Source organism: Trichechus manatus, unplaced genomic scaffold, assembly GCF_000243295.1.
Source record: "Trichechus manatus latirostris isolate Lorelei unplaced genomic scaffold, TriManLat1.0 scaffold00207, whole genome shotgun sequence".
NCBI classification, from domain to species: domain Eukaryota; kingdom Metazoa; phylum Chordata; class Mammalia; order Sirenia; family Trichechidae; genus Trichechus; species Trichechus manatus.
In genome coordinates this window covers 1,280,693-1,302,301 of record NW_004444143.1, presented here as the reverse complement: position 1 = coordinate 1,302,301, position 21,609 = coordinate 1,280,693, and the positions used below count along the sequence as shown (strand labels likewise).

General features: G+C 54.3%; 3 protein-coding genes across 3 annotated transcripts in view; 2 read left to right on the top strand and 1 right to left on the bottom strand.

Moving 5' to 3' along the window:
* Positions 1-2,335, top strand: part of LIN37 (lin-37 DREAM MuvB core complex component) — a 27,578-nt gene extending 25,243 nt beyond the window's left edge. The window contains exons 4-9 of the mRNA XM_023742286.1: positions 355-384; positions 464-549; positions 631-797; positions 1,740-1,880; positions 1,972-2,045; positions 2,128-2,335. Of these exons, the coding sequence (XP_023598054.1) occupies positions 355-384; positions 464-549; positions 631-797; positions 1,740-1,880; positions 1,972-2,045; positions 2,128-2,209 (580 nt within the window). The 3' untranslated portion in view covers positions 2,210-2,335. The remainder of the gene's footprint in view (positions 1-354; positions 385-463; positions 550-630; positions 798-1,739; positions 1,881-1,971; positions 2,046-2,127) is intronic.
* A 681-nt stretch (positions 2,336-3,016) lies between these two features.
* Positions 3,017-4,642, bottom strand: HSPB6 (heat shock protein family B (small) member 6). The gene is made up of 3 exons (XM_004388105.2): positions 4,445-4,642; positions 3,385-3,507; positions 3,017-3,282 (listed from the first exon to the last, which is right to left on the bottom strand). Exons 1-3 carry the CDS (start codon positions 4,640-4,642, stop codon positions 3,115-3,117), a joined length of 489 nt encoding a protein of 162 aa, XP_004388162.1. The 3' UTR covers positions 3,017-3,114.
* A 1,181-nt stretch (positions 4,643-5,823) lies between these two features.
* PROSER3 (proline and serine rich 3) lies at positions 5,824-14,535 on the top strand. The gene is given in 12 exon segments (XM_004388184.1): positions 5,824-5,876; positions 7,203-7,299; positions 7,604-7,660; positions 7,663-7,808; positions 8,587-8,714; positions 8,819-8,922; positions 9,596-9,678; positions 9,778-9,914; positions 12,966-13,144; positions 13,265-14,069; positions 14,149-14,230; positions 14,394-14,535. Coding segments are annotated over 12 exon segments (2,013 nt in total).
* Positions 14,536-21,609: the final 7,074 nt, after the last annotated feature.

Genomic DNA, 21,609 nt, shown 5'->3' with positions numbered 1-21,609 from the left:
CCCCCCGTCACAGCCCCGACCCTCGGCCCTGTGCTCCCCCCGTCATAACCGTGACCCACTGCCTTGTGCTTCCCCATCACAGCCCTGACCCTCTGCCCTGTGCCTCCCCCATCACAGCTGTGACCCCTCCTTGCGTACAAAGACCCTGTGGCAGAAGGAAGCTTAGATCCCCTCATGGTTGGCACCAAAATCCCCAGGGACGTTAGTGGGACACATAGTCCACAGGGTTGGTGGGGTTCATGTGAACATCTCAGGCTTGATCTTGGTATTCCCGGGATGCCCACTGAGAGGTTTGAGCAGTGTTTAAATGTTCAAGGTGGGGTCAGCCTGCTGACACCCTCTCTCTCCCCACAGGGACTGCTCCATTGCAGCCACCGGCAAACGGTAAGGTGGTGGGGGCCCCAGCCAATTGACAAGGGGTTCCCAGCCCCTGCCCAGATCCTGACACTCCCCCCCTCCACAGGCCATCCGCCCGCTTCCCCCACCAGCGGCGGAAGAAGAGGAGGGAGATGGATGATGGGCTGGCCGAGGGAGGGCCTCAGCGATCCAGTGAGTGGGCGGTGCCTGAGAGGGCAGGCAGGGGGCCAGGGGGCTGGGTGAGGGTGTTGACACATCTCCCACCGTCCCCAGATGCGTATGTGATCAAGCTGTTTGACCGGAGCGTGGACTTGGCCCAGTTCAGCGAGAACACACCACTGTACCCAATCTGCCGTGCCTGGATGCGCAACAGCCCCTCAGCGCGAGAGCGTGAACACTCACCCACCTCACCACTACCCCCACTGCCTGAGGACGAGGAGGTGGGATGGGGGGTGGGCAGTGGGTGGACAAGCTTAAGGGATTACCTTCTCAACCCCAGGCTAGTGGAGTGAACGGGCACAGGTCCCTATTGTCCCTCAGATATGACTCCTGAATCAGATGAGGTACACAGATGTGAACCCCTAGGCTGGGGGTATGGATGGAGGCCCCTAGGACAGACAGACTTGGCCACCTGGCCTGGGGGGAAGAGAACCCTGTTCCCCTGGGGAGATAGACATACAGCTTCCAAATTAGGAGTCTCCAAGAACCCTGGTTGCACAGTGGTTAAAGCACTCAGCTGCTAACTGCAAGGTTGAGAGTTCGAACCCACCAGCTGCTGTGCGAGAGAAATACGTGTTAGTTTGCTTCCATAAAGATTTACAGCCTTGGAAACCCTATGGGGAAGTTTTACTCTGTCCTGTAGGGTCACCATGAGTTAAAATCCACTGAACAGCAGTGGGTTTTCTAAGAGCTCGACTAGATGGGAGTCCTCCTGGCAGACAGATGTGGTCATCTGGCCTAAGGAGTGGACAGGGTTTCCCTAGGCGGAAAGACGTGCTCCCTGGAAGGGGTGGCCAGGGGTCGCCAAGACAGACAGATAGGACCCCTGAGCTGGCGAAGGTGGAAAGGAATTCCCCAGGGCAGGCAGACATGGCCACCTGGCTTGCAGAGTGGTGGAAGGAGGTTCCCAGGTGATGTGGATGTGACACCTGGACAAGATTCCTTGAGGCAGGCCGAGAGGACCCCCTGGGCTGGCAAAAATGGACAGATGTCCCTGGGGCAGGCAGACCTGATCCCCGGGCTGGGTAAGGTCCCTGCCCTTTGGACATGATTCCTTGGATCCTCATGTCTTATCCCTGGGAAGCACAGGAGGGATAGAGAGTACACTCCCAGCGCTCTGCTCTGACTCTCTCGGGCTGGGTGTGGGGCCCTTGTGTCCCCAGGGGTCAGAGGTTACCAACAGCAAGAGTCGTGATGTGTACAAACTGCCTCCACCCACGGCCCCTGGGCCACCTGGAGACCCCTGCAGATCCCGCATTCCATCCCCGCTGCAGCCTGAGACCCAGGGTACCCCGGATGATGAGGTGGGTGTGCAGGGCTGTCCTGGGGCTGAGCGAGGCACACCTTACTGGGCTGGGAGCATGGCCACCCAGCCTGGCCTCTCTGTCCCCACAGCCCTCGGAGCCCGAGCCCTCTCGCTCCACACTCATCTACCACAACATGCAGCGCTGGAAACGCATTCGTCAGAGGTGAGCACCCTCTCAACCTGCCTGTCCCTTGTGGTCTCTGCCTCAACTGCTGAACCCTCCCCTTGCTCCCACCCCACCCCAGGTGGAAGGAGGCATCTCATCGGAACCAGCTCCGTTACTCAGAGAGCATGAAGATCCTACGGGAGATGTACGAGCGACAGTGACGTGCTCCTGTCTCCCCACCCCAATAAAGTCCCGCTGTGCCCTGGCCTCTGCTTGCCCCAGCCTCTCTTGTGGCCGAGACCTAAGGCAGCTGGCAAAGCTCCAGCACATTTATTGGAGTGGGCTTAGGTGGGAGTGGTGGGACAAAGACAGCAGGGAGCTCAGGGAGGGAGAAAGGTGGTGGGGAATGAAGGGAGTGTCTGCTTGGCTGATAAAGAGGAGGAGTGTGGAAGGCAGATTGCCTAGGATATCGGGCTGGAGGCTGAGGGTCAGGAAGAAGGGGGTAAGGGGATATCCGTGCAGTCTGGGGAGACTGGGAGATGTCTGTACAATTTGAGGGGAGCGGTTTTGGTTGGCCGGGGATAAAGTGGAATCTCTCCAGGGGCGAGGATGAGAAAAGGGGCTTAAGAGTCTAGGGGTGGCAGGCTGGGGTTTAAGTCAGAAGATGTGTCTGTAGAGAGTGGAGTGTCCATTTGGAATGAGGAGGAGCCAGAGTTTTGGGAACCAGACCGACGTGGTCTGGGGTGGGAGGTCTGCAGAGTCTGGGATGGTTGGGGTGTGGGTAGCGTTATGCCTGACTAGTCTGAGGGCAGGGCTCTCTAACATGTAATGTGGGGTTACAAGTAGGAGTTTAGGAATATCTTCCTAGAGTCTGGAGGGAGTCTTGAGGAGGGGATATCTGCCAAGAAAGTAGGGTCAGTGAGGATGGGGGTCTGGAGAGTGTGGGGCGGGAAGGGTCTAAGACCGTGTATCGCGGCTGGGTCTAGGGTGGAGCGGTCGGGGACGGATCCCGGATGGGAGATGCGTGGTCTAGGCGTGCTCAGGGCATCTGGCTGGTGGAGTCAGGTCGGCTTTAAAAGAGGGGGCCTGGGACGGCTCCCGGCGTTCCGGCCGCGCTCCCGGAGCCCTACTTGGCGGCAGCTGGTGGCGGCGGCGTGGACTGGGCCGGCGCGGGTGCGGCCTGGATGGACAAAACACCCTCGGGGGACAGCGCGGACGTCACGGCGGCCGGGTCCACGCCGGGGGGCAAGCGGTAGCGGCGGTGAAACTCGCGCGCGATGTAGCCATGCTCATCCTGGATAGGGCGAGAGGCGTGGGCCGCCGGGTCAGAGCGCGCGGGTCCCGCCCCCGCCCTCCAGGAGCCCCGCCCCCGCCCCGCCCCCGTCACCGAGCTCACCTGGCGCTCCTCGTGGCGCGCGTGCACCTCCACGTGCTCTCCCACCACCTTGACGGTGATTTCCTCCGGCGAGAAGTGCTTCACGTCCAGCAGCACCGAGAAGTGGCCGGGTTCCGCCGGCACCTGCGCGCGGCCCGCGTGGGAGGGGTGGGGAGGACTGTCATGGGGCGGGTCGAGGCCCCGCCGGCTCCGCTGGCAGCGGCCTCCAGAACTGGAGGGTCCCCTTCCCTACCTCTTCATCCAGAATAGTGTAATCACTGGGATTCTCTTCGCACCCAAGGTGACGAGCCTCCCCAGCTCTGAAAGGTCAGGGACCTCCGCCCTCACCGGGTACCCTAGGCCTGGCTCGCCCAGTGTTCCTACTAATCCCACAGTCACCGCCCCGCTTCTCTCTCCCCCGCACTAACGTTCCATCCTTCCCCCGGGGTCACCGGGGCCCTGGCCCAGAAATCGCCAAGACGCCTTTTGCCCAGTACCCCGAGTCCTCTTTCTGCCCTCCCACTCGCGTCATGGACTTCTCGCGAGCACCCTCAGCAGCTGTTAGTACTCCTCCCCCACCCCTCAGAGTGGCCAGGGTCTCCTCCCACAAGTCACACGACCCCTTCTCTCCCTCCGGGGAATCGGGTCACTACACAATCTCCGATCTCTTCTTCCCCCAGAGTAACAGAACATTCCACCCCGAGAGTCTCGGGGGGCCCCCCACATCCCTCAGAATGACTGGGCTCCTCCGTCTTCCCAGATTCCCTGAGTCACTAGTGTTTTTCAGAGTTACCACCAGCACCCTAACAGTGGTGAGTTCTTTCAACCTCCTCCCTCAGCTAATGGGACCCCAGTCAGAACCACAGGGACCTCACCCCGTTCAGTAACCCGGCCCGCCCACTCCTTTCAGAGAGCTGGATTCCACCCTCAGGTGCCTCTGGAAGCCCCTGAGTGGCCAGGACTCTTCACCCCACTCAGTCACCAGACACTCTCACCCCTCCCCCCCCGGGGTCGACCCGGTCGACCCGGACCCCTCGCCTTCGGGATGACCCGGTTAGTGTCCCTCCCCCAGGGCTGGCACCTGGGCGGTGGGCAGCGCCACGCTGGGTGCGCGCAGGTAGTAAGGGGCGAGAGTAGCGGGGCAGAGCGCAGCCAGCTCAGCCTCCAGCAACCCCTCGCCGAATCGCTGGTCAAAGAGGCGGCCGGGCGTTGAAAGCCCGGGCAGCGGGGCTGAGGCGCGACGCAGCCAAGATGGCTGTACAGGCACTGGGATCTCCATCCTGTTCCGCCGCCGCTCCCTGGGCGCCGCAGTGCCTCTGAGTGCGCGGTCGTCGCTTTATAGCTCGCCCCTGTGCCCGCCCTTCACGGCCGCCCAGGAACGCCGGGACCGCGGCCAGATCTGGCCACTAATAGAGCCTTATTTAGAAACCCCAACAATTACTTGGCAATTTATTAAGCGCCTGCTGGATGCCTAGTAAAGGCCGCCAGGGAGGTGTCATTAAAATCCCCATTTTCCGGAGGGGGAAACTAAGGCCGGGGAGGCGGAGCCTTGCCAGAGGGGGCTGCACGTGCGACGATTGGGACCCAGGGTCCAAAAACACCACCGTACAGCCACCAGGCCCTTTAATCCACCCCGACCCACAAGTCCCACAGACAACTTTGGGGATGACGTAGATGGCAGGTTGGAGGCGGATTCCAGGGTACAGGGAATGTGGTACCCGGGCCAGGCTGTCAGGAGGACACAGAACAGACCCTAGCCCCACCCTCAGCCGGGCTCTGGGCACAGCCCCGCTGCAGGCCGGGCCTAATTCTGTGCCTCTGACTCAGCCACCGGTACGCAGGGCAGCGGGGTCTGCCAAGTGAGCGGCGGCCAGGGGCGCGGGAACGAACAGTCTAGGTTGGTCCCTCAGGGGCCGCGCCCCGGGTCCCGAAATAGCTCCTTTTGATCCTGCCACCCACCCACTTTGGCCAGGAGCCCAGGCCTGGCACCCGGGGCAACCAGCTGCTTCTGCAGCAAGAGGGAGATGGTTACATGACCAGCAGGACTGGCTGGCCGGCCCAACTGATAGAGGAACGGCAGTTAGAGAGGGGACAGGCTCCCTGATTGCCCCTGCAGCGGGAAGAACGGTGGCCAGACTGGAATCTGGAAGAGACTTCTGCCGCAAGAGGAAGAGCGGTTACAGAGCAAGATTGCCGCTAGTCCAGCCTCGGATCCTTTTCATTGGTGCACAGGCTTGCCAATTACTACTGCCAGCTACATATTGGCCAATCAAACATGGTCTCTCAAGCAGACGCGCCTTAGAGCCAATCATGAGACATCTCTTTTTGGTCACCTCTCTGCGATCTTTGTTTTCTTCTTGATCATTGGTAGCCTTGGAGGCCGCTCTTTTCCGCGCGCTTACGCCCAGAGAGGGGCGGGGCCTATTGCTAAGCGACAGAGATGCGCGCGGGGTCTGCCGGATGGAGGGACTGAGCAGGCGGAAGCGCCGTGGTGGCAGCGGGATGGCCCGCAGGTGAGGCATATCCTTTTCCAGGAACCACAGGAGACCTGGGGAGGACCAAAGGGTGAGGGCCACACAGGCTATAGGCAGGTTCGCTTGAGTCCCGAGTCTCTGGGGCTCAACCGCGGTAGAACTACCATTCCCAAGATGCCTCAGGGCCTGTGCCTCGCCTTCCGGGATCCCGTAAGCGTCTTAGGTTCAGCTCTCCAAGTGGCCGCCGAGAGCTTCTTCAAGGATGTCCAAGGCCGTCTAGGAAATTAAGTTGTTTCTTTTGAAATTTCCCCAGAGACCTGTGAGTGATGGTGTCTTTGAACTTTCTCGCTTAAGCCAGAGGACACAAAACCGGTTGCCCCAGTTGATTCCCACTCATAGCGACCGTATAGGACAGAGTAGAACTACCCGCATAGGGTTTCCAAGGCTGTAATCTTTACGGAAGCAGACTGCCCTATCTTTTTCCCGGGGAGCAGCTGGTGGCTTTGAACCACAGACCTTTTGGCGCTTAACCAGTGGCCACCAGGGCTCCTTATGAGGACTGTAATCCATCAGTATTTTTCTCCTTGGATGGTGCCCCAAGGACTTATGGGAGATGTAAGGGATATGGTCTAGCAGTGGTTCTCAGCAAGGGCTGTACTTCAGGATTGCCGGGGACGCTGCAAGAAAGATATGGATGTCTAGCCCTCACTTCGAGATATTCTCATTCTTTTGGTCTGGGGTGGAGACCACACATCTCTATTTTTAAAAGGTCCTTCCTAGACTGGATCTGGAAGGAGCCCCGGTGGTGCAATGGTTAAGCGCTCAGCTCCCGTAAAGATTCTAAAAACCAAACCCATTGCCATCTAGTTGATTCCAACTCATAGCGACCTTATAGGACAGAGTAGAACTGCCCTGTAGGGTTTCCAAGACTGTAATCTTTACTGAAGCAGACTGTCATGTCTTTCTCCCGCAGAACAGCTGGTGGGTTTGAACCACCCTCCTTCTGTTTAGCAGCCAAGTGCTTAACCACTGCCACCAGGGTTCCTCTCCGGTAAAGAGTACAGCCTAGGAAACCCTGTGGGGCAGTTCTTCCCTGTCATACAAGGTCTCTATGAGTGGGGATCGACTCCACAGCATACAATAACAACAGATGGGATCCAGGGCTGAGAACAGGGCTCGTGGGAATTATGCTTCCAGTGTCTTTATCTTAGATGTGTAGCGGTGCCTCATGGGAATTATAGCCCATCCCTTCCAGGGATCCATGGGAATTGCTGTCTAATCCTATCCCCTCTTCCCCTGTGGGTGCAGCAACCAAGCTCCTCTCCTTGGCAGACCACTTCCCCCAACCCTGCTCTCCCCTTGCAGCCTGCCAGTTTTCTCCATTCAAGACAACCCCTTTGGGGATGGTCTCCTGGGTCAGAGCCACTACTGGCCATCCCAAAGCCAAACCTGGTGCCCCAAGGTAAGGGCACCCCACAGAAAGTGCTGTGCGCCAGCCCAGTAGCAAGGGAGTAACGGTTAGATGGAAGGAAGACATGGGATGGGATATGGAGGTGAGTGGTTAAGAGACAATCCCTCTTCCCTCCCCATGGCCCTGCCCTTGTCCAGCCCTCTGCTGCCTAGGCCTCCCAGCACATCCCGGATCACTCTGGGTTGTTTTACCATTGCAGCGTGCCCTTTTCCCCTCTGCACTGAGACTTCATGTGTGTCTTCGTTCCCCTATAGGAATGACCCCTCAGACCTCACTTTCTATTCTTCTCTCCTAGGCCTTGAGTCCATCCTGGACCTAGAGATCCAGGCTCCCAGCAGTTCCCAAGGCTGTACAGCCACAGCTCCCAACTCCCCTGAGCTGTTTGAAGAGTCCTGGCCCTCTGGCTCAGGGACTCCTTCCCCACCCAGCACCTCTAAGGGACAGATGGGGGTTTCCCCACTGCCTACCCCCGTTGACAGCGGAGACTCTGTGGTGGCAAAGTAAGTACTAGCAGCCCTGGGAGGAAGGGGAAGTTTGGGTTAGAGGATGGAGGCATCTCATGATAGTCATCCCAGCCAGAGCTGTTTTGACAGCACTGTTTTAAGACTAGGCACTTTATATGTGTTTTTGAAGGCTTGGGCTCTGGAGCTAGACTGCCTGGGTTCCAGTTCTAGCTGTCTGCCCTACTATCTGTATGATCTTGGCTTCAGTATCTTCATCTGTGAATTGGGAGATGTGAATAGCACCTATTTCCTAGGACTGTCTTGAGCTTTGAATGAATTACTGTATGTAAAGCATCTATAACAGTGCCTGTCACATAATGGGCACTTGGATCCATAGGCTACAGGTTCAGCTGCTGTAACAAAGAGTCCCAAATTAATTGTGGCTTAAACAAGGTAGAATTTATTTCTCCCTCACTTAAGCCCAGAAGCGATCAGGGCTGATGTGGCAGCCCCTTGGTGAGGAGTCAGGGACACAGGCTCCCTCCGTCTCGTCGCTCTCCCACCCCGAGGCTGATTCCCCTTACTTTCACGGGCCAGAATGGCTCTCAACCGCACATGCTTTCCAGAGTCACATCTTCTTACGTCCTGTTGGTCAGAACCTGACCACAAGGCTCAAGGGCACCTGGGAAATGTAGTCTATAGAAGAGCGGCTGTGTGCCCAGGGACAACTGTCGGGCTCGGTCAGGGTGCTCGATAAACAGTGGCGATTATGATTATGATTATTACTATTTAGCACCCCCCAGCCTGCTCACCTCCCATCCCCTGATGCTCATAGGTGCATAAACCGGTTCCGCCAGGCTCAGCCCACAAGCCGGGAGGAACGCCAGCCTGCAGGCCTAACCCCAGGTGACTTTTGGTGGCTGAGGCCCGAGTCTCCAGATCCCAGCAGTCAGCTCGCGGCAGGTACCTGCCTTGGTGACATCCACCCCCGGTCTAAAATCTTTCCTGATCAGTGCACCTAGTAGCCACTTCTCCTGGGCCTCCCTGATTCAATAGGGGCTTCTCAGCAGGGGCCAGTAAACACGAAAGAAGACCCAGCACAACCGTCCCGACTCCAGCCCAAGTGACCAGCACATCCCAGGCTATGGACCTCCTTCAGGAAAGAAAGCAGGTGACATCTCCCCCCACTCCGTCCCCTGTCTGGCTGAATTGACAGTGTCAGCACGAGAGCACAGTTAGAGCCGTTCCCCGGCTCGAGAAGCTTAAACAGAAAGGAGACATGGTCGGCCGACGCAAATGAGAAATCCAAAAGTTGATGCTCTGGGGCCCAGCTTGATCTAGGTGTTGGAACGCTGCTGGCAGGAACCTGACTAGCTTAGCTCTGTGTTCCTCCTCCTCGGGCTCAATCCCAAGCTGGCTTTCCCCTTGTAGCAGCCAAGATGTCCCCCTCTGGCTCTGGACTCCCACGTCCTAACTCAGCTACTCCAGCAGAAAGAGGAGGCTTTTCCAGTAGCTCCATCCAAAGCCCCAGGGCTCGCTCTCATTGGCTCATTCTTGAGGCTAGAGCGTACCAGAGGAACCAAAAGATAGTAGAGTATTGTGATTGGCCAGGCCTTGTCAGGAAGGCGGGGTTAACACTTCCCAGGCAGCAATGACTGCACAGGAGGAGTGTGGATCCACTCTTCCCTGAGGGGGAGGAGCAGATACTAAGCTGGCACATCCATAGAGACCAGCCTGTGAGGGTACCAGGTGAGGTGCAGACCTGAACTCCAGGCCCCATCTAGAGTCCTTTTCCCAGCAGCTTCTGGAGTGAGGGCTGGCCTCTGACTCCTGTCACCCCACAGAGCCTCAGCACATGGGACTCACCCCTGCTGGACCTGGAGACGCTGAGCCTGCAGAGCAGAGCTGCCAGGCTACTCCAGCGCAGGTGCCTCTCGCATCCTCTGCCATCCTCCCCCTCCGCCAGCTCCGGGCGGCTCACTGCCTCTGAGGTCTCCATTGCCTCACGCGTACCTTCTCCCTGCAGCCAGGCCTCCACCTCCTCCTCCCTCAGCCCCAGCGACGCCAGCAGCTCCTCATTCCCTGCCAGCTCGGATGGCCTCTCCCCCTGTTCTGTGACCTTCACCGCTAACGCCAGCAAGGACTTTGGCCCCGGGATACCCGGTGAGTGCTGGGAGGCAAGGAATGGGGGAGTCTGGATGCACATCCCGGCTGTGCCACTTACCAGCTGTGCGACCAGGGACCTCTCTGGGGCTCGTTTCCCTGACTGTAAAGTGGGGATGGTATTTGTGCTCCCCTCCCACGGGTGTTGGCAGGATGAAATGAGTTAGTAAATACCTGGGAAGCGGCTGTGCCAGACACTGTCATTATTGTGACAGGTCTACCAGCCTCTACCTCCTCTTCTGAACACAAAGCTTCAGAAACAGAAAGCTTTTTGCAAATTTGCCACCACACCTGCTTTGACAGCAAAGTCCGACCTGAAGGACATGAGGCTGTTTATAACATACATTTAGGGTGAATAGTCGTACTTTTTCCTATGGATATTATTACGTTGAACCATATGAAATTTGTACTTTTGAAGTCAAAAATGGTTGAATATTGGCCATTTCTTATGGTTCAGCCCAACATCAGTGTGTACTGCCCCAGACCCATGTATACACTGTATGACTTGGCTAAAACTTGCAAACTGTTGAACTCTCAAATTTCTGCCCCCAAGATTTCAGAGATGAGATCCAGGACCTGGGTTCCTATTACTGCTGTCCTTGTGACTGTGACTTGTGCCAGGTCCTGGGGTGCAGCAGTGCACCGGACAGATGTTCGCCACATCCCCTGAGCCACCCAGTCCAGTGAGGACAGGCAAGCACAAGTGGACAGAGAGGTGTTCGTGCTGCCGTGTGATCCTGTCCACACACCCACCTGTCATTCTTGGCTCCTTCCAAGCTCCATCACTGACCTCTCCCTTCTGAGCCTCAGTCTTCTCATCTGTAAAATGGTCGGAAAAGTAGTACCTACTTCACAGTTGTTTTGCAGAGTAAATTTACTCATTTACTCATCCACTTAGCAAACGTTGAACACCTACCACGTGTAAGGCCCTGTGAACGGCAGCGGGGATCCCACAGCAAACCAACCCTATGCATCCCACTTTGGGGTCCTCACAGCAGAGTGGGGGTGGGGTGCAGAAAATAGCCACGTAACCCCACAAACAAATGTGAAACCTAAGCAGAAACAAGGGCCATGCAGGAGACGCTCACAGAACTGAGAAGTCAGGGCTTCCTGGAGGAGGTATTGTCCTAAGTGGAGACCTGAATGATGAAGGTGGGGCAGGGGCCTTCCAGCATATACAAAGGACCTAAGGTGTTAAGCTGAGTGAAATAAGTCAATCACAAAAGGACAAATAGCGCATGAGACTGCTCTTATAAAAAAAACAAGGAAAGGTTTACACACAGGAAAAAAAAATTATTTTATGGTTCCCAGGGATGGTTTGGGGAGGGAGGGAAAATTACCAGATAGAAGACACGTGTTAATATTGGTGAAGGACTGGTGGAACCCTTGAGACTATGGCGCTAAGCCACCCTTCTGACCTAGAGCTGAAGCCATGCCCAGAGACCACCTTCCAGCCAAACCGTAGACAGGCCCATAAAATAAACAAGAGCACCCGAGACGTGATCCTTAGAACAATCAATTATGCGAGATCAAAAGGACAACATTTGCCCAAAAGCAAAGATGAGGTCAGGAAGGGGTAGAAAAACCCGGAGGAACGAAAATGGGGAACCCAGGGTGGAAATGGGGAGAGTGCTGCCACATTGAGGGGAATGCAGGCTGTGTCATGGAACACTTTGTGTACAGACTGTCAGACGGGAGCTAGCTGGCTCTGTTAACTTTCATCTGAAGCACAATAAACAAAAAGGGCCGAGGGTGGAGGGAGCATGGAGCAGACGAGGGACGGGGAAAGGGGAAAGGCAAGAGCCGGGGTGAGAGTAGTGTGGATTAGGCCGGGGAGGGTAACACAGGCCCTGTGGGACCAGGAAGGGTTCTGAGCAGGGAAGGGACTGGGTCTCTCTAGGGTGTTAATAGACTCCTTCGGCTGCTCTGGACGTCCAGGGAGAGAGGCTCGTGGTTTGGCCGGAGCCTGAGGAGTGGAGCGGAGGGAAGTGGCCATCTTTGGAGGCAGAACCACAGAATGCAGGGGCTGAGGGGGACGTCGGGATGATACCCCTGCTCATCTGTGTAACATCGGATGGTAGAGCTCTGAGAGACAAGGGCAGCCCCACTGGTACGACGGATGAAGTGATGCTCTGGGTGATGGGAATCTGTCTGCCTCACTGGACTGAGGACAGGCCCAGGGCTGTCGTAGTCACTGCTGTGTCCCCAGCTCAGGGCTGGGCACTGGGATAGAGCGTGACAAACCATTCATTTTGCATTCATGACACAAATATTGTTGACACTGGAGATACGGTGACAAGACAGAAATCCCTGCCTGAGTGAGGCTGGCGTGGAGGGAGGAACAATAAATGAACAAAGAAGTACAGTATTTATTGTGTTGGAAGGGGATCCGCTAAGGAGAAGAATCCGACAGGAGAAAGATGGGGAGTGGTCAGGGTGGGGGTGGTTGGGATTCTGAGTAGGGTGGACAGAAGACCTCACTGAGAGGATGACCTCTGGGCAAAGGCCACAGGATGTGAGGGAGTGAACCATGTGTCGTGAGGCAAGAGCATTCCAGGCCACGAAACCACAAGGGCAAAGGCCTTTCCCTCAGTGGGGTGCAGCAGGGGAGGGCCCTGATCTGACCCAGACGTCCACCGGCTCCCTTAGGCTGCATGTGGGGGACAGACTGGAGGGACGGGGGGAATCAGGAGACCAGGGCGCAGGCTGCTGTGATGGTCTGGGTGGGTGAGGGCAGGACCAGGGTGGGGGCAGTGGAGGAAGGGAGAGGTGAGCAGGGTCTGGAGGATCTGTGTGGTTCACTGCTGTAACCCAGTGTACAGCATGGGGCTCAGTAAACAATTGCTGACTGAGGGAGTGATTAACAGGCTGCAAAGCCAGTCGGCGCTGGCCCGACTGCCCCCGCTCCACTTCCTTCCCCAGGGAGAAGTGGAAACATTTGGAGAGGCTGTCGGAATAACCCAGTCGAAGGAAGGGTGTGGAAGCTGTTGGGTTGCTGATCACCGCACCCCAGCCCCTGCCTCACCCCCCTCGCCTCGATGTCCCCCACAGCAACCCCGGTACCGGCTCCCACCCCAGCTCCCGCGTCAGTTTCCTCGAGGGCACCCCTGCGGCCAGAGGATGATATTCTGTACCAGTGGCGGCAGCGGAGGAAACTTGAACAGGCACAGGCTCGAGGGGGCCAGGGTGATGGACCCTGGGTGCCTTCCAGGACCCCTGCCTTCACTGGGGTGAGATGGGGGCTGGGGGAGGAGCCTGAGGGGCCGGGGGAGGAGCCTGCCTACGGGGGACTGAGGACCCTCCATCCTCCTCTCTCCCTCTCTCCTGTCCCCGTTCCCACCTATCTACAGATCAGTCCTGCCCCTGCGGAAACCCTTGGTCCGCTGGGGACCCAACCTAATTGTGTCCCCCTGTGGGGCAGTGTGGCCCAGCCTGGTCCCCCGGAGGCCTTCTGTATGGCGAGGCCTCTTATTCCCCCGGGGTCCTCGCCACACATGCTCTGGGGCCCCAGCCCCCACGGGTTCTTCTGGGTCCCGCAGCCTGGCCCCTGGGTATCTCTCGCGGCGGTTCCTCCTGCACCGCCGTCCTCCACCGCCGCACCCCCTGTAGCCCCCCAAAAGCAGCCCAGCCCAGCGTCTGGCAGCCTCGCCCAGCCCGAGAGGCAGGACCCCAGGCCTCGGAGGAGCAGAGCCCGACGCCAGGAGCCTACCGGGCGAGTCGCGACAGCTAGCCCAGGACCTGGCCCGCAGCTCAGGGGCGCTCTGGGCCAGGTAGTGGCGGCTCGGCTGTTCCCAGACGGCCCAGAGGAGACGCCCCTTCGCCTGCAGGGCCCGTCTGCACCTGAGGCTGAATTTCCGAAGGTCAAAGCAACACCCCCTCAAGCCAAGGTCCGGTCCCCTCACTCAGAGGCCACGGTCCCTCTGCCTGAAACACGGTTTCCGCAGACTGAGACCCCGCCCCGCCGGTCTAAGGCCGGGCCAGAGAAAACCCGCGCCCCGCCCCGCCCCAGGGAGTCGGCTGCAGCCGGGTGTCCGCCCCCCAAGGCCCAGCCCCTCGCGCTCCAGGTGGAGTCTCCCGGGGCTGCGCCCGCCGCTGACCCCACCCCCTCGGAGGACCTGCTGTCCCAGGCCGCGCGGCTCCTGGAGGCCGCTGAAGGTGAGCGGGGTGCGCAGCTGCCCGTGTCCGGGTCTGCCCCTGCTCGTGCGACCCCCTAGAGTTCTTTCTTTTATCCCAGATTCCGACGGCAGTGAGTTCCAGGACGACCCCGTGCTGCAGGTGCTAAGGGCTCAGAGGGTGGAGCTGCGGCGGCAGAAAAGGTGACCCCATAGCACCATCTGCGACACGGTCCCTGAGTTCTCTGGGACTCTATTTGGGCGCCCACCCTCCCGAAGACCTTTCCGGGCCCGGAAACCTTGTCCACATCCCAGACCCCAATCCTGAGCACATACTCAAGCCTCTACTCTCCCGGGTTTTCTCCAGGAAAGTGGACGCCAGATTATCCTGCTTGCTAGGCCACGTCGAGGACCCGGGATCTCGGTCCCCTTCAGCCAGTTAACCTCCCAGGTCCCCAAGGAGGCAGCAGCGAAGGGAAGGAGTCTCCCTCGAGGCTAGACGACTTTGAGTTGTACAAATTCTGTTTTTCCCAATAAACATTTTTTTCAGGTTACCGGCTGTCTGAGAAATGGGTGCCGTAGAAAGGTACAAGGGTCATGGAGTTTAGGGAAATAGCTCCCCATGGCTCTGACCTGCTCCCGACCCTCGTTCCTGACCATTGAAGAAAAATATTGGCAGGGATGAAGGTCCAGCCCAGTCTTCAGGCAAGACTGGGACCCACTTTATCGGAATCAATTCAGGTGTGGGTCTTCCTGTCTCAGCTGAGGCCACAGGAACTGTCCTCTGGACATGAACCTATTAGGGTCATTAGAGTGTTAAGCAATGGTCAGTCCCAGTCCACATCCTGATGAATGGCTGATCCCTCCCTCTGGGAAGCATTTCCTCGCCGACCCCACACTCTGCTCTCATCTCTGGTGGCCCCTCATTGCCCCAGCCTGTCAACTTTGGTGTGGCCCAGGACCCTGGCCTTGATTTCCTACCCTCACTCACTGCCCAGGCACTCTCCTCTAGCTTCACGACTCTAAACCCCGCCTCTATCCTGATAGTCTGCGTATCTCCATCTCCAGCCTAGGCTTGGTCCCTGAGGTCCAGGCTCCCATGTCCAATCACCAGCAGCATGTGGGGGAGGGCTTCTGAGAGCATCACAAACTCAGCATGTCTTAAACTGGGCTCTTGACCTTCCCCCTAAGCCTGCTTCTCCCCCACCTTTCTCATCTGGGTCAATGGCAGCTCTGTCCTTCCAGCTGCTCATGCCAAAAGCCTCATAGTCATCCCTGACTCTTCTCTTTTTCTCACCCTCACAGTCAGTCAACTGGCAAATCCTGACATATTTTAAAGCCTTTAAAATCTATCCAGAATTCAACCCCTTCTCTGCCCTCTACTGCCCTCTTCGGAGTCTAGACTAGTCTCCTGTCTGGACTACTGAAAAGCCTATTTTTGTTATTATAAAAACATTTCTGCAATTCTTGAACAAGTGGTAGAATCTATGCCCCTTCTTCCTGAAACTGGGTGGACTTGCGACTGTCTCAACAAATGGAATGCAGTTAAGAAAACACTGCTTAAGTTCCAAAGCTAGATTAGAAAAGGTGATGGTTTCCACCTAGTTCGTTCCTTTTAGAGCCTTGAGCCGCCATAGAACAGTCCCCAGGTTGCCATGCTAGGGAGGTGGGTTACACACACACACACAAAACCAAACCTGGTGCTGTCGAGTTGATTCTCACTCATAGCAACCCTACAGGACAGAGTAGAACTGCCCCACAGGGTATCCAAGGAGCAGCTGGTGGATTTGAACTGCTGACCTTTTGGTTAAGAGCCGTAGCTCTTAACCACTGTGCCACCAGGGCTCCATAAGTGTATATATTTGTCAAAACTTGGTGAAATTTGTGAATTGTACATAAGTTTTACCCTGAAAGAAATTTTTTTTTAAAATGGGGAACTCTGTCTAGTTAAAGATATGCATACTGAAGTGGTAGAATTCTCACCTTCCATGTGGGCGACCCAGTTTGATTCCCAGCCAATGCACCTCAAGTGCAGCCACCATTCATCTGTCAGTAGAGGATTACATGTTGTTGTGATACTAAACAGCAGAGCTTCCAGACTAGGACAGACTAGGAAGAAAAGCTGGTGATCTACTTCCAAAAACCAGCCAATGAAGACCTGATCCTGTTGTGCGTGGGGTTCCCATGAGTCTGGTGCTAACTCAGTGGCAGCCAGCAACAACATACCAATGTCTCTGTGACACAAAGAACACAATTTGGCCTTCGTCCTTGGTTCCTGAGAGGCAATTCTTGGTATTTCCTGAGTCACCAAAGTGTCATTATTATCTGAAACCTCCAGACAACATTTGAAGATTTGTGCAAATGAGTAGAGAGCTGGCCAGGCCACAAAGACCAGCTGGTCAGCTAACCTCAGAAAGGAAGGAGGACATGATTTAATTAATCATGAATATTCAATGAGGCCCCAATCATGGTTATGTAACAAAGCCAATAAAAGCTCTGGACACAGAAGTTCCAAGAGCTTCCTGGCTAGTGAAAAACATGGATACACACGAGAGGGTAGCACGACCCATTGAGACATGGAATCTCCACATTGGGACCCCTCCTGGACCTTGCCCCATGTGTTTCCTCTTTGTGCTTACCCTGATTTGTATCCTTTTGCTAGAATCTGTAATCATAAGTATAGTACTTTCTGTGAGACGTTTCAGTGAATTATTGAACCCAAAGGAGTAAAGTGGGCCAGCAGGTGGAAATAAGGATGTTGTGTGGACTCGAGCTTGTGGCTGTCATCTGCCTATTTGGCAGTTGAAGGATGGCGTCCTTTTAACTTGTGAGATCTGACCTAGCTCCAGGTGGCTAGGGTCAGGGAGGAAAGTGCCTCCTGGGCAGCTGGTGTCAGAGCTGATCAAGAAGTGGAAAAGTGATTTGTAGTATCCTTGTAGTTGGGAACAGAATAATGGGGTTCGGAGATTTTTCACACGACACAGTTGGCATATGAAGATTGATTTATTAGCCTCCTTGCTGTCTGCAGTTTACTTTGAAATGCATTAATTAGATGGATTGATGGATAAATAGAATAATGGATAGATGTGAGATAAAGCACACACAGCAAAATGTTAGTGGTAGGATCTAAGTGGTAGATATATGTGTGTTCACTGTAAAATTTTTCAATTTTGCTGTATATTAGAAACTTTTCATAATAAAATGATGGACAATATCAGATCAGGGTTGCTTCGATATCTGTATTTATAAAAAGAGGATGAATTTGCTGACCTCATTCCTATCACAGGAATTCCCCACATGATGTTCCCTCTGCCTGGAATATTTCCCCCATCAATCGCTGTGGTGGTTTTAAAACCTGGCCACACGTTCTGTTAGCAAGAGATGAGGTCTATGACCCTTCCCTTTAACCTGGGCAGGATTGTGCTCTCTTCAAACAGAGTACCCCCCTCCTCCCAGCCTGTTCCCCAGATCAGTCAGAGGAATCCTGTTAAAAATTCAGGTCAGATTCCATCCCTCCTCTGCTGCATCTTTCTCTCAGAATACAATTCAAAATCCTCATGTCTTAGTTACCTAGTGCTGCTATAACAGAAATACCACAAGGGGATGGATTTAACAAACAAATTCATTGTCTCACAGTCTAGGAGGATGGAAGTCCGAATTCAGGGCGCCAGCTCCAGGGGAAGTCTTTTTCTCTCTGTTGGCTCTGGAGGAAGGTCCTTGTCATCAGTCTTCCCCTGATCTAGGAGCTTCTCAGGGCAGGGACCCTGGGTCCAAAGGACGTTGTTTGCTCCCGGCACAGCTTTCTTGGTGGTTTGAGGTCCTCCTGTCTTTTTGCTCGCTTTTCTCTTTTATATCTCAAAAGAGATTGACTCAAAATAAAACCCAATCCTGTAGATTGAGTCCTGCCTCATTAACATAACTACCTCTAATCCTGCCTCATTAACATCATAGAGGCAGGATTTACAATACGCAGGAAAATCACATCATATGTCAAAATGGAAGACAATCACACAATACTGGGAATCGTGGCCTAGCCAAGTTGACACACATTTTTGGGGGACACAATTCAATCCATAACACCTCAGAATCTAAAATCCTACAAGGCAGTAAATAATCTGGCCTGTGTTAACTTTCTGACTGCGTTTCCTCTTCCCTCTGTCTACTCTGGCTACATGGGTCTCCTTACTCTTCTTCAGACCCGCCGGGACACTCCTTCACCTGCTGTTTGCACAGCATGCATTGCTCCCCTGCTAGGTAATGGTGTAGTTTGCTTCCTCACTCCCTTCTAGTCTTTGTTTCAAATGTCACTTCTCCATGATGCCTTTCCTGACCACTCTGTGTAAAACTGTAAATTGACCCCTCCCTCATCACTCCCTTTCCCCAATCTTTGCTTGATTTTTCTCTGTAGCATTTATCACCTCCTGGAAAAATCTGCTGCAAAAGAACTCTTTTAAAGTGTTAAAAAGCAAAGATGTTACTTGGAGGAGTAAGATGCACCTGACCCAAGCCATGGTATTTTCAGTCACCTCATATGCAGTCAAAAGCTGGACAATGAATAAGGAAGACCAAAGAAGAATTGATGCCTTTGAATTATGGTGCTGGCAAAGAATATTGTATATACCATGGACTGCCAGAAGAATGACAAGTCTGTCTTGGAAGAAGTACAGCCAGAGTGCTCGTTGGAAGCGAGGATGGCGAGCCTTTGTCTCAAGTACTTTGGACATGTTATCAGGAAGGACCAGTCCCTGGAGAAGGACATCATGCTTGGTAAGATAGAGAGTCAGTGAAAAAGAGGAAGCCCCTCAAAGAGATGAATTGTCACAGTGGCTGCGACAATGGGCTCAAGCATAGCAATGATTGTGAAGATAGCAGAGGACCGGGCCGTGTTTCATTCTGTTGTACGTAGGGTCGCTATGAGTCAGAACCTAGTCGATGGCACCTAACAAGAACAACAGGCTATATTTTTTAATACTTATTTCGATCATTGTCTTCTCCCACTAGCTTTTGAGCTCCAAATGGGCAGGGTATATTTTCCCCTGTTTTGTTTAGTGATGTATCCACAAATTAAGTCATCAAATTAAGTGAACGAATAAATGAGCCAGGGACATACCCTCTGAGGTGAGAGCCCTGTTAGGGGCATGACTGCTGTGATGGATTGAACTGTGTCCCCAAAAAATGTGTGTCAACTTGGCTAGGCCATGGTTCCCAGTATTGTGTGATTGTCCACCATTTTGTCATCTGATGAGATTTTCCTGTGTTATAAATCCTACCTCTATGACGTTAATGAAGTGGAATTAGTGGCAGTTACGTTAATGAGGCAGGACTCAATCTACAAGATTAGGTTGTGTCTTAAATCAGTCTCTCTTGAAATATAAAAGAGAGAAGTGAGCAGAGAGACATGGGGACCTCATACCACCAAGAAACAAGAGCCAGGAAAATAGCACGTCATTTGGACATGGGGGTCCCTGTGCTGAGACGCTCCTAGACCAGGGGAAGAGTGATGACAAGGACCTTTCCCCAGAGCTGACAGACAGAGGAAGCCTTCCCCTGGAGCTGGCACCCTGCATTTGGACTTCTAGCCTCCTAGACTGTGAGAGAATGAGTTTCTCTTTGTTAAAGCCATCCACTTGTATGTCTGTTATAGCAGCACTAGATAACTAAGACAACTGCAGTGTAATGAATTGCTTTTATATGGCGTTTCTAGCCGCAGCCTTGTAACTTCCATTAAATGACTGGCTGGGACTATGCAAATAAGGTGCGTGAAACCCTTGCAGGAATTGGACAGTCTGCTAATACAAATAAGGGGCATGGAAACCTGCGGGGGTTGCTAATGCAAATAAGGTGCATGGAACCATTGCAGGGGATTAGTTAGTTCATTGTCTTGTTGTGGGGGGTAGCCTTGAAATTGATAAGGAATTTGCTATATAACCAGCTTCACTGACAGAGGTTTTAGAGAGAGACACGGAGACAGAGAGCGGAGCTGTAACACTGAAGACAGTGAGAGATGTTGTGGCAGCAAGAGTAATAGTGGCACTAGACGGTAGGACCCAGGAGACAGGCGCGAGATGGCTGTGGTGGAGCTTTCCAACCAAACCCACAGAAGTAAGAGTAGTAACCAGGGCTTCAAACCAGTTTGAACCGTTCAGTCACGGCCAATGAAGCAAAACTAGAACAGACCTGAATTTTTACAGTTTGGATGATCCGAACGATAACTGGAATGGGAAAAAGTATGGGTTGAAGCCCTGGAATGGGAGACTCGAAAGAGGTGTAGTGAGCCTTGATGCATGAGATTGGATTATTGGCAGGACTGTGGAGAGCAACATATAAAGCAGCTCAGTCCACAGCCATCTTTGAGCCAGGCACCGCTGTTTCTTGCTCTGCTCCAAATTCCATGCGCAAGAGGTTTGTTTGCTATGCAAAGCGTACGCTGCTCTTGTTTTCTAAGAGGCAAATTAGGTTTCTAGCAGGGCTTCCACCCATAATTTTTCCCGTTCCGTTTAGTATGCTGGTTCCTAAATTTAAAAAAATTGGGGTCTGTTCCAGTTTTGCTTCCTTGGCCATGACTGAACTGGGAAGAACCAGTTCAAAGCCCCAGTTGTAATATTTGCCTAAGCAGGGATTCATGGCAGCAAGTCCCTGAGCAGGGCCTGGAGGCAGAGGCCTCCCTGTGGACACAGCAGAGAAGAAGCTGTTCTGAATGAAGAACTGTATCCTGAGTTGTTCCTGTTACTTCCAAATTGATCCTGTTCCTGAATTGTAACCTGTTACTTTGCTAATAAACCCCATAATCATGAGTATGGTCTATGAGTGCTGTGTAGCCATTGCAGTGACTTATCAAACCCAGCAGAGAAGTAGAGTGCTGTGGGGAGGACGGCTGGTGTCAGAAATGGTGAAAAAGTTGGAGAGTGGAGGCATGTCTGACCTCCACCTCACAGGAATCAGCTTTGGGTTTTGGGCCGATCTTGATTATCCTCCCCCCTACCCCCGCCCCACCCACCCAGTTAGAGGAGGTTTGACCTCACCAATTTACAACGACGAATGGGAGAGTCCTGTTGGAAAGGGCTTTATCACAGACAGGGTCAGTGTCTTCTGGGCTTGGCTCAGCGGAGGCGGGAACTATTGCCATTGGCTTTAAGGCAGGTGCGTGGCCATGTTCTGGGTATTGGGGCTAAACCTGTTCTTAGCAAAAAAAGACGCAAGGCTGGAGTCCGGCCTATAATTAGCTGTAGTGGCAGAGCCAAGGGAAATGTCTAGTGGGTAGGGCGAGGCCATTTTCAGAAAGTCTAGGGTTTTGTCCCAGGCAGGTGGTCTGGGCGGATGAAAAAACGTCCATGGGCGGAGTGCTCCCTAGATTCTGTGGGTGGAGTCAGGGTCTGGACTGAAGGTGGGGCTAGAGGCTAGGACTATGAAAAGCCTCATGGAAGTGGAGCAAAGCCCTGAGGCCACAGGAGAATCCAGTGATGAGTATCACGGGCATGGCCCCTGGGAAGACACCAAGGAAAAGGTCCATCGCACGGAGTTGGAAGTGTTGGAAGCAAGACCTAGAGAACCTGGGGGTGTGTCTCAAGAGGGGACGAGAGCCA

What these genes read in the sequence shown, in the direction of transcription:
- HSPB6 (XM_004388105.2), bottom strand. Translation starts at nt 4,642, where the DNA reads ATGGAGATCCCAGTGCCTGTACAGCCATCTTGGCTGCGTCGCGCCTCA. An exon ending in TGGCGCTGCCCACCGCCCAG is followed by an intron (nt 3,508 to 4,444) that starts GTGCCAGCCCTG and finishes GGCCGCGCGCAG; the next exon opens with GTGCCGGCGGAACCCGGCCA. An exon ending in CGCGCCACGAGGAGCGCCAG is followed by an intron (nt 3,283 to 3,384) that starts GTGAGCTCGGTG and finishes CGCCCTATCCAG; the next exon opens with GATGAGCATGGCTACATCGC.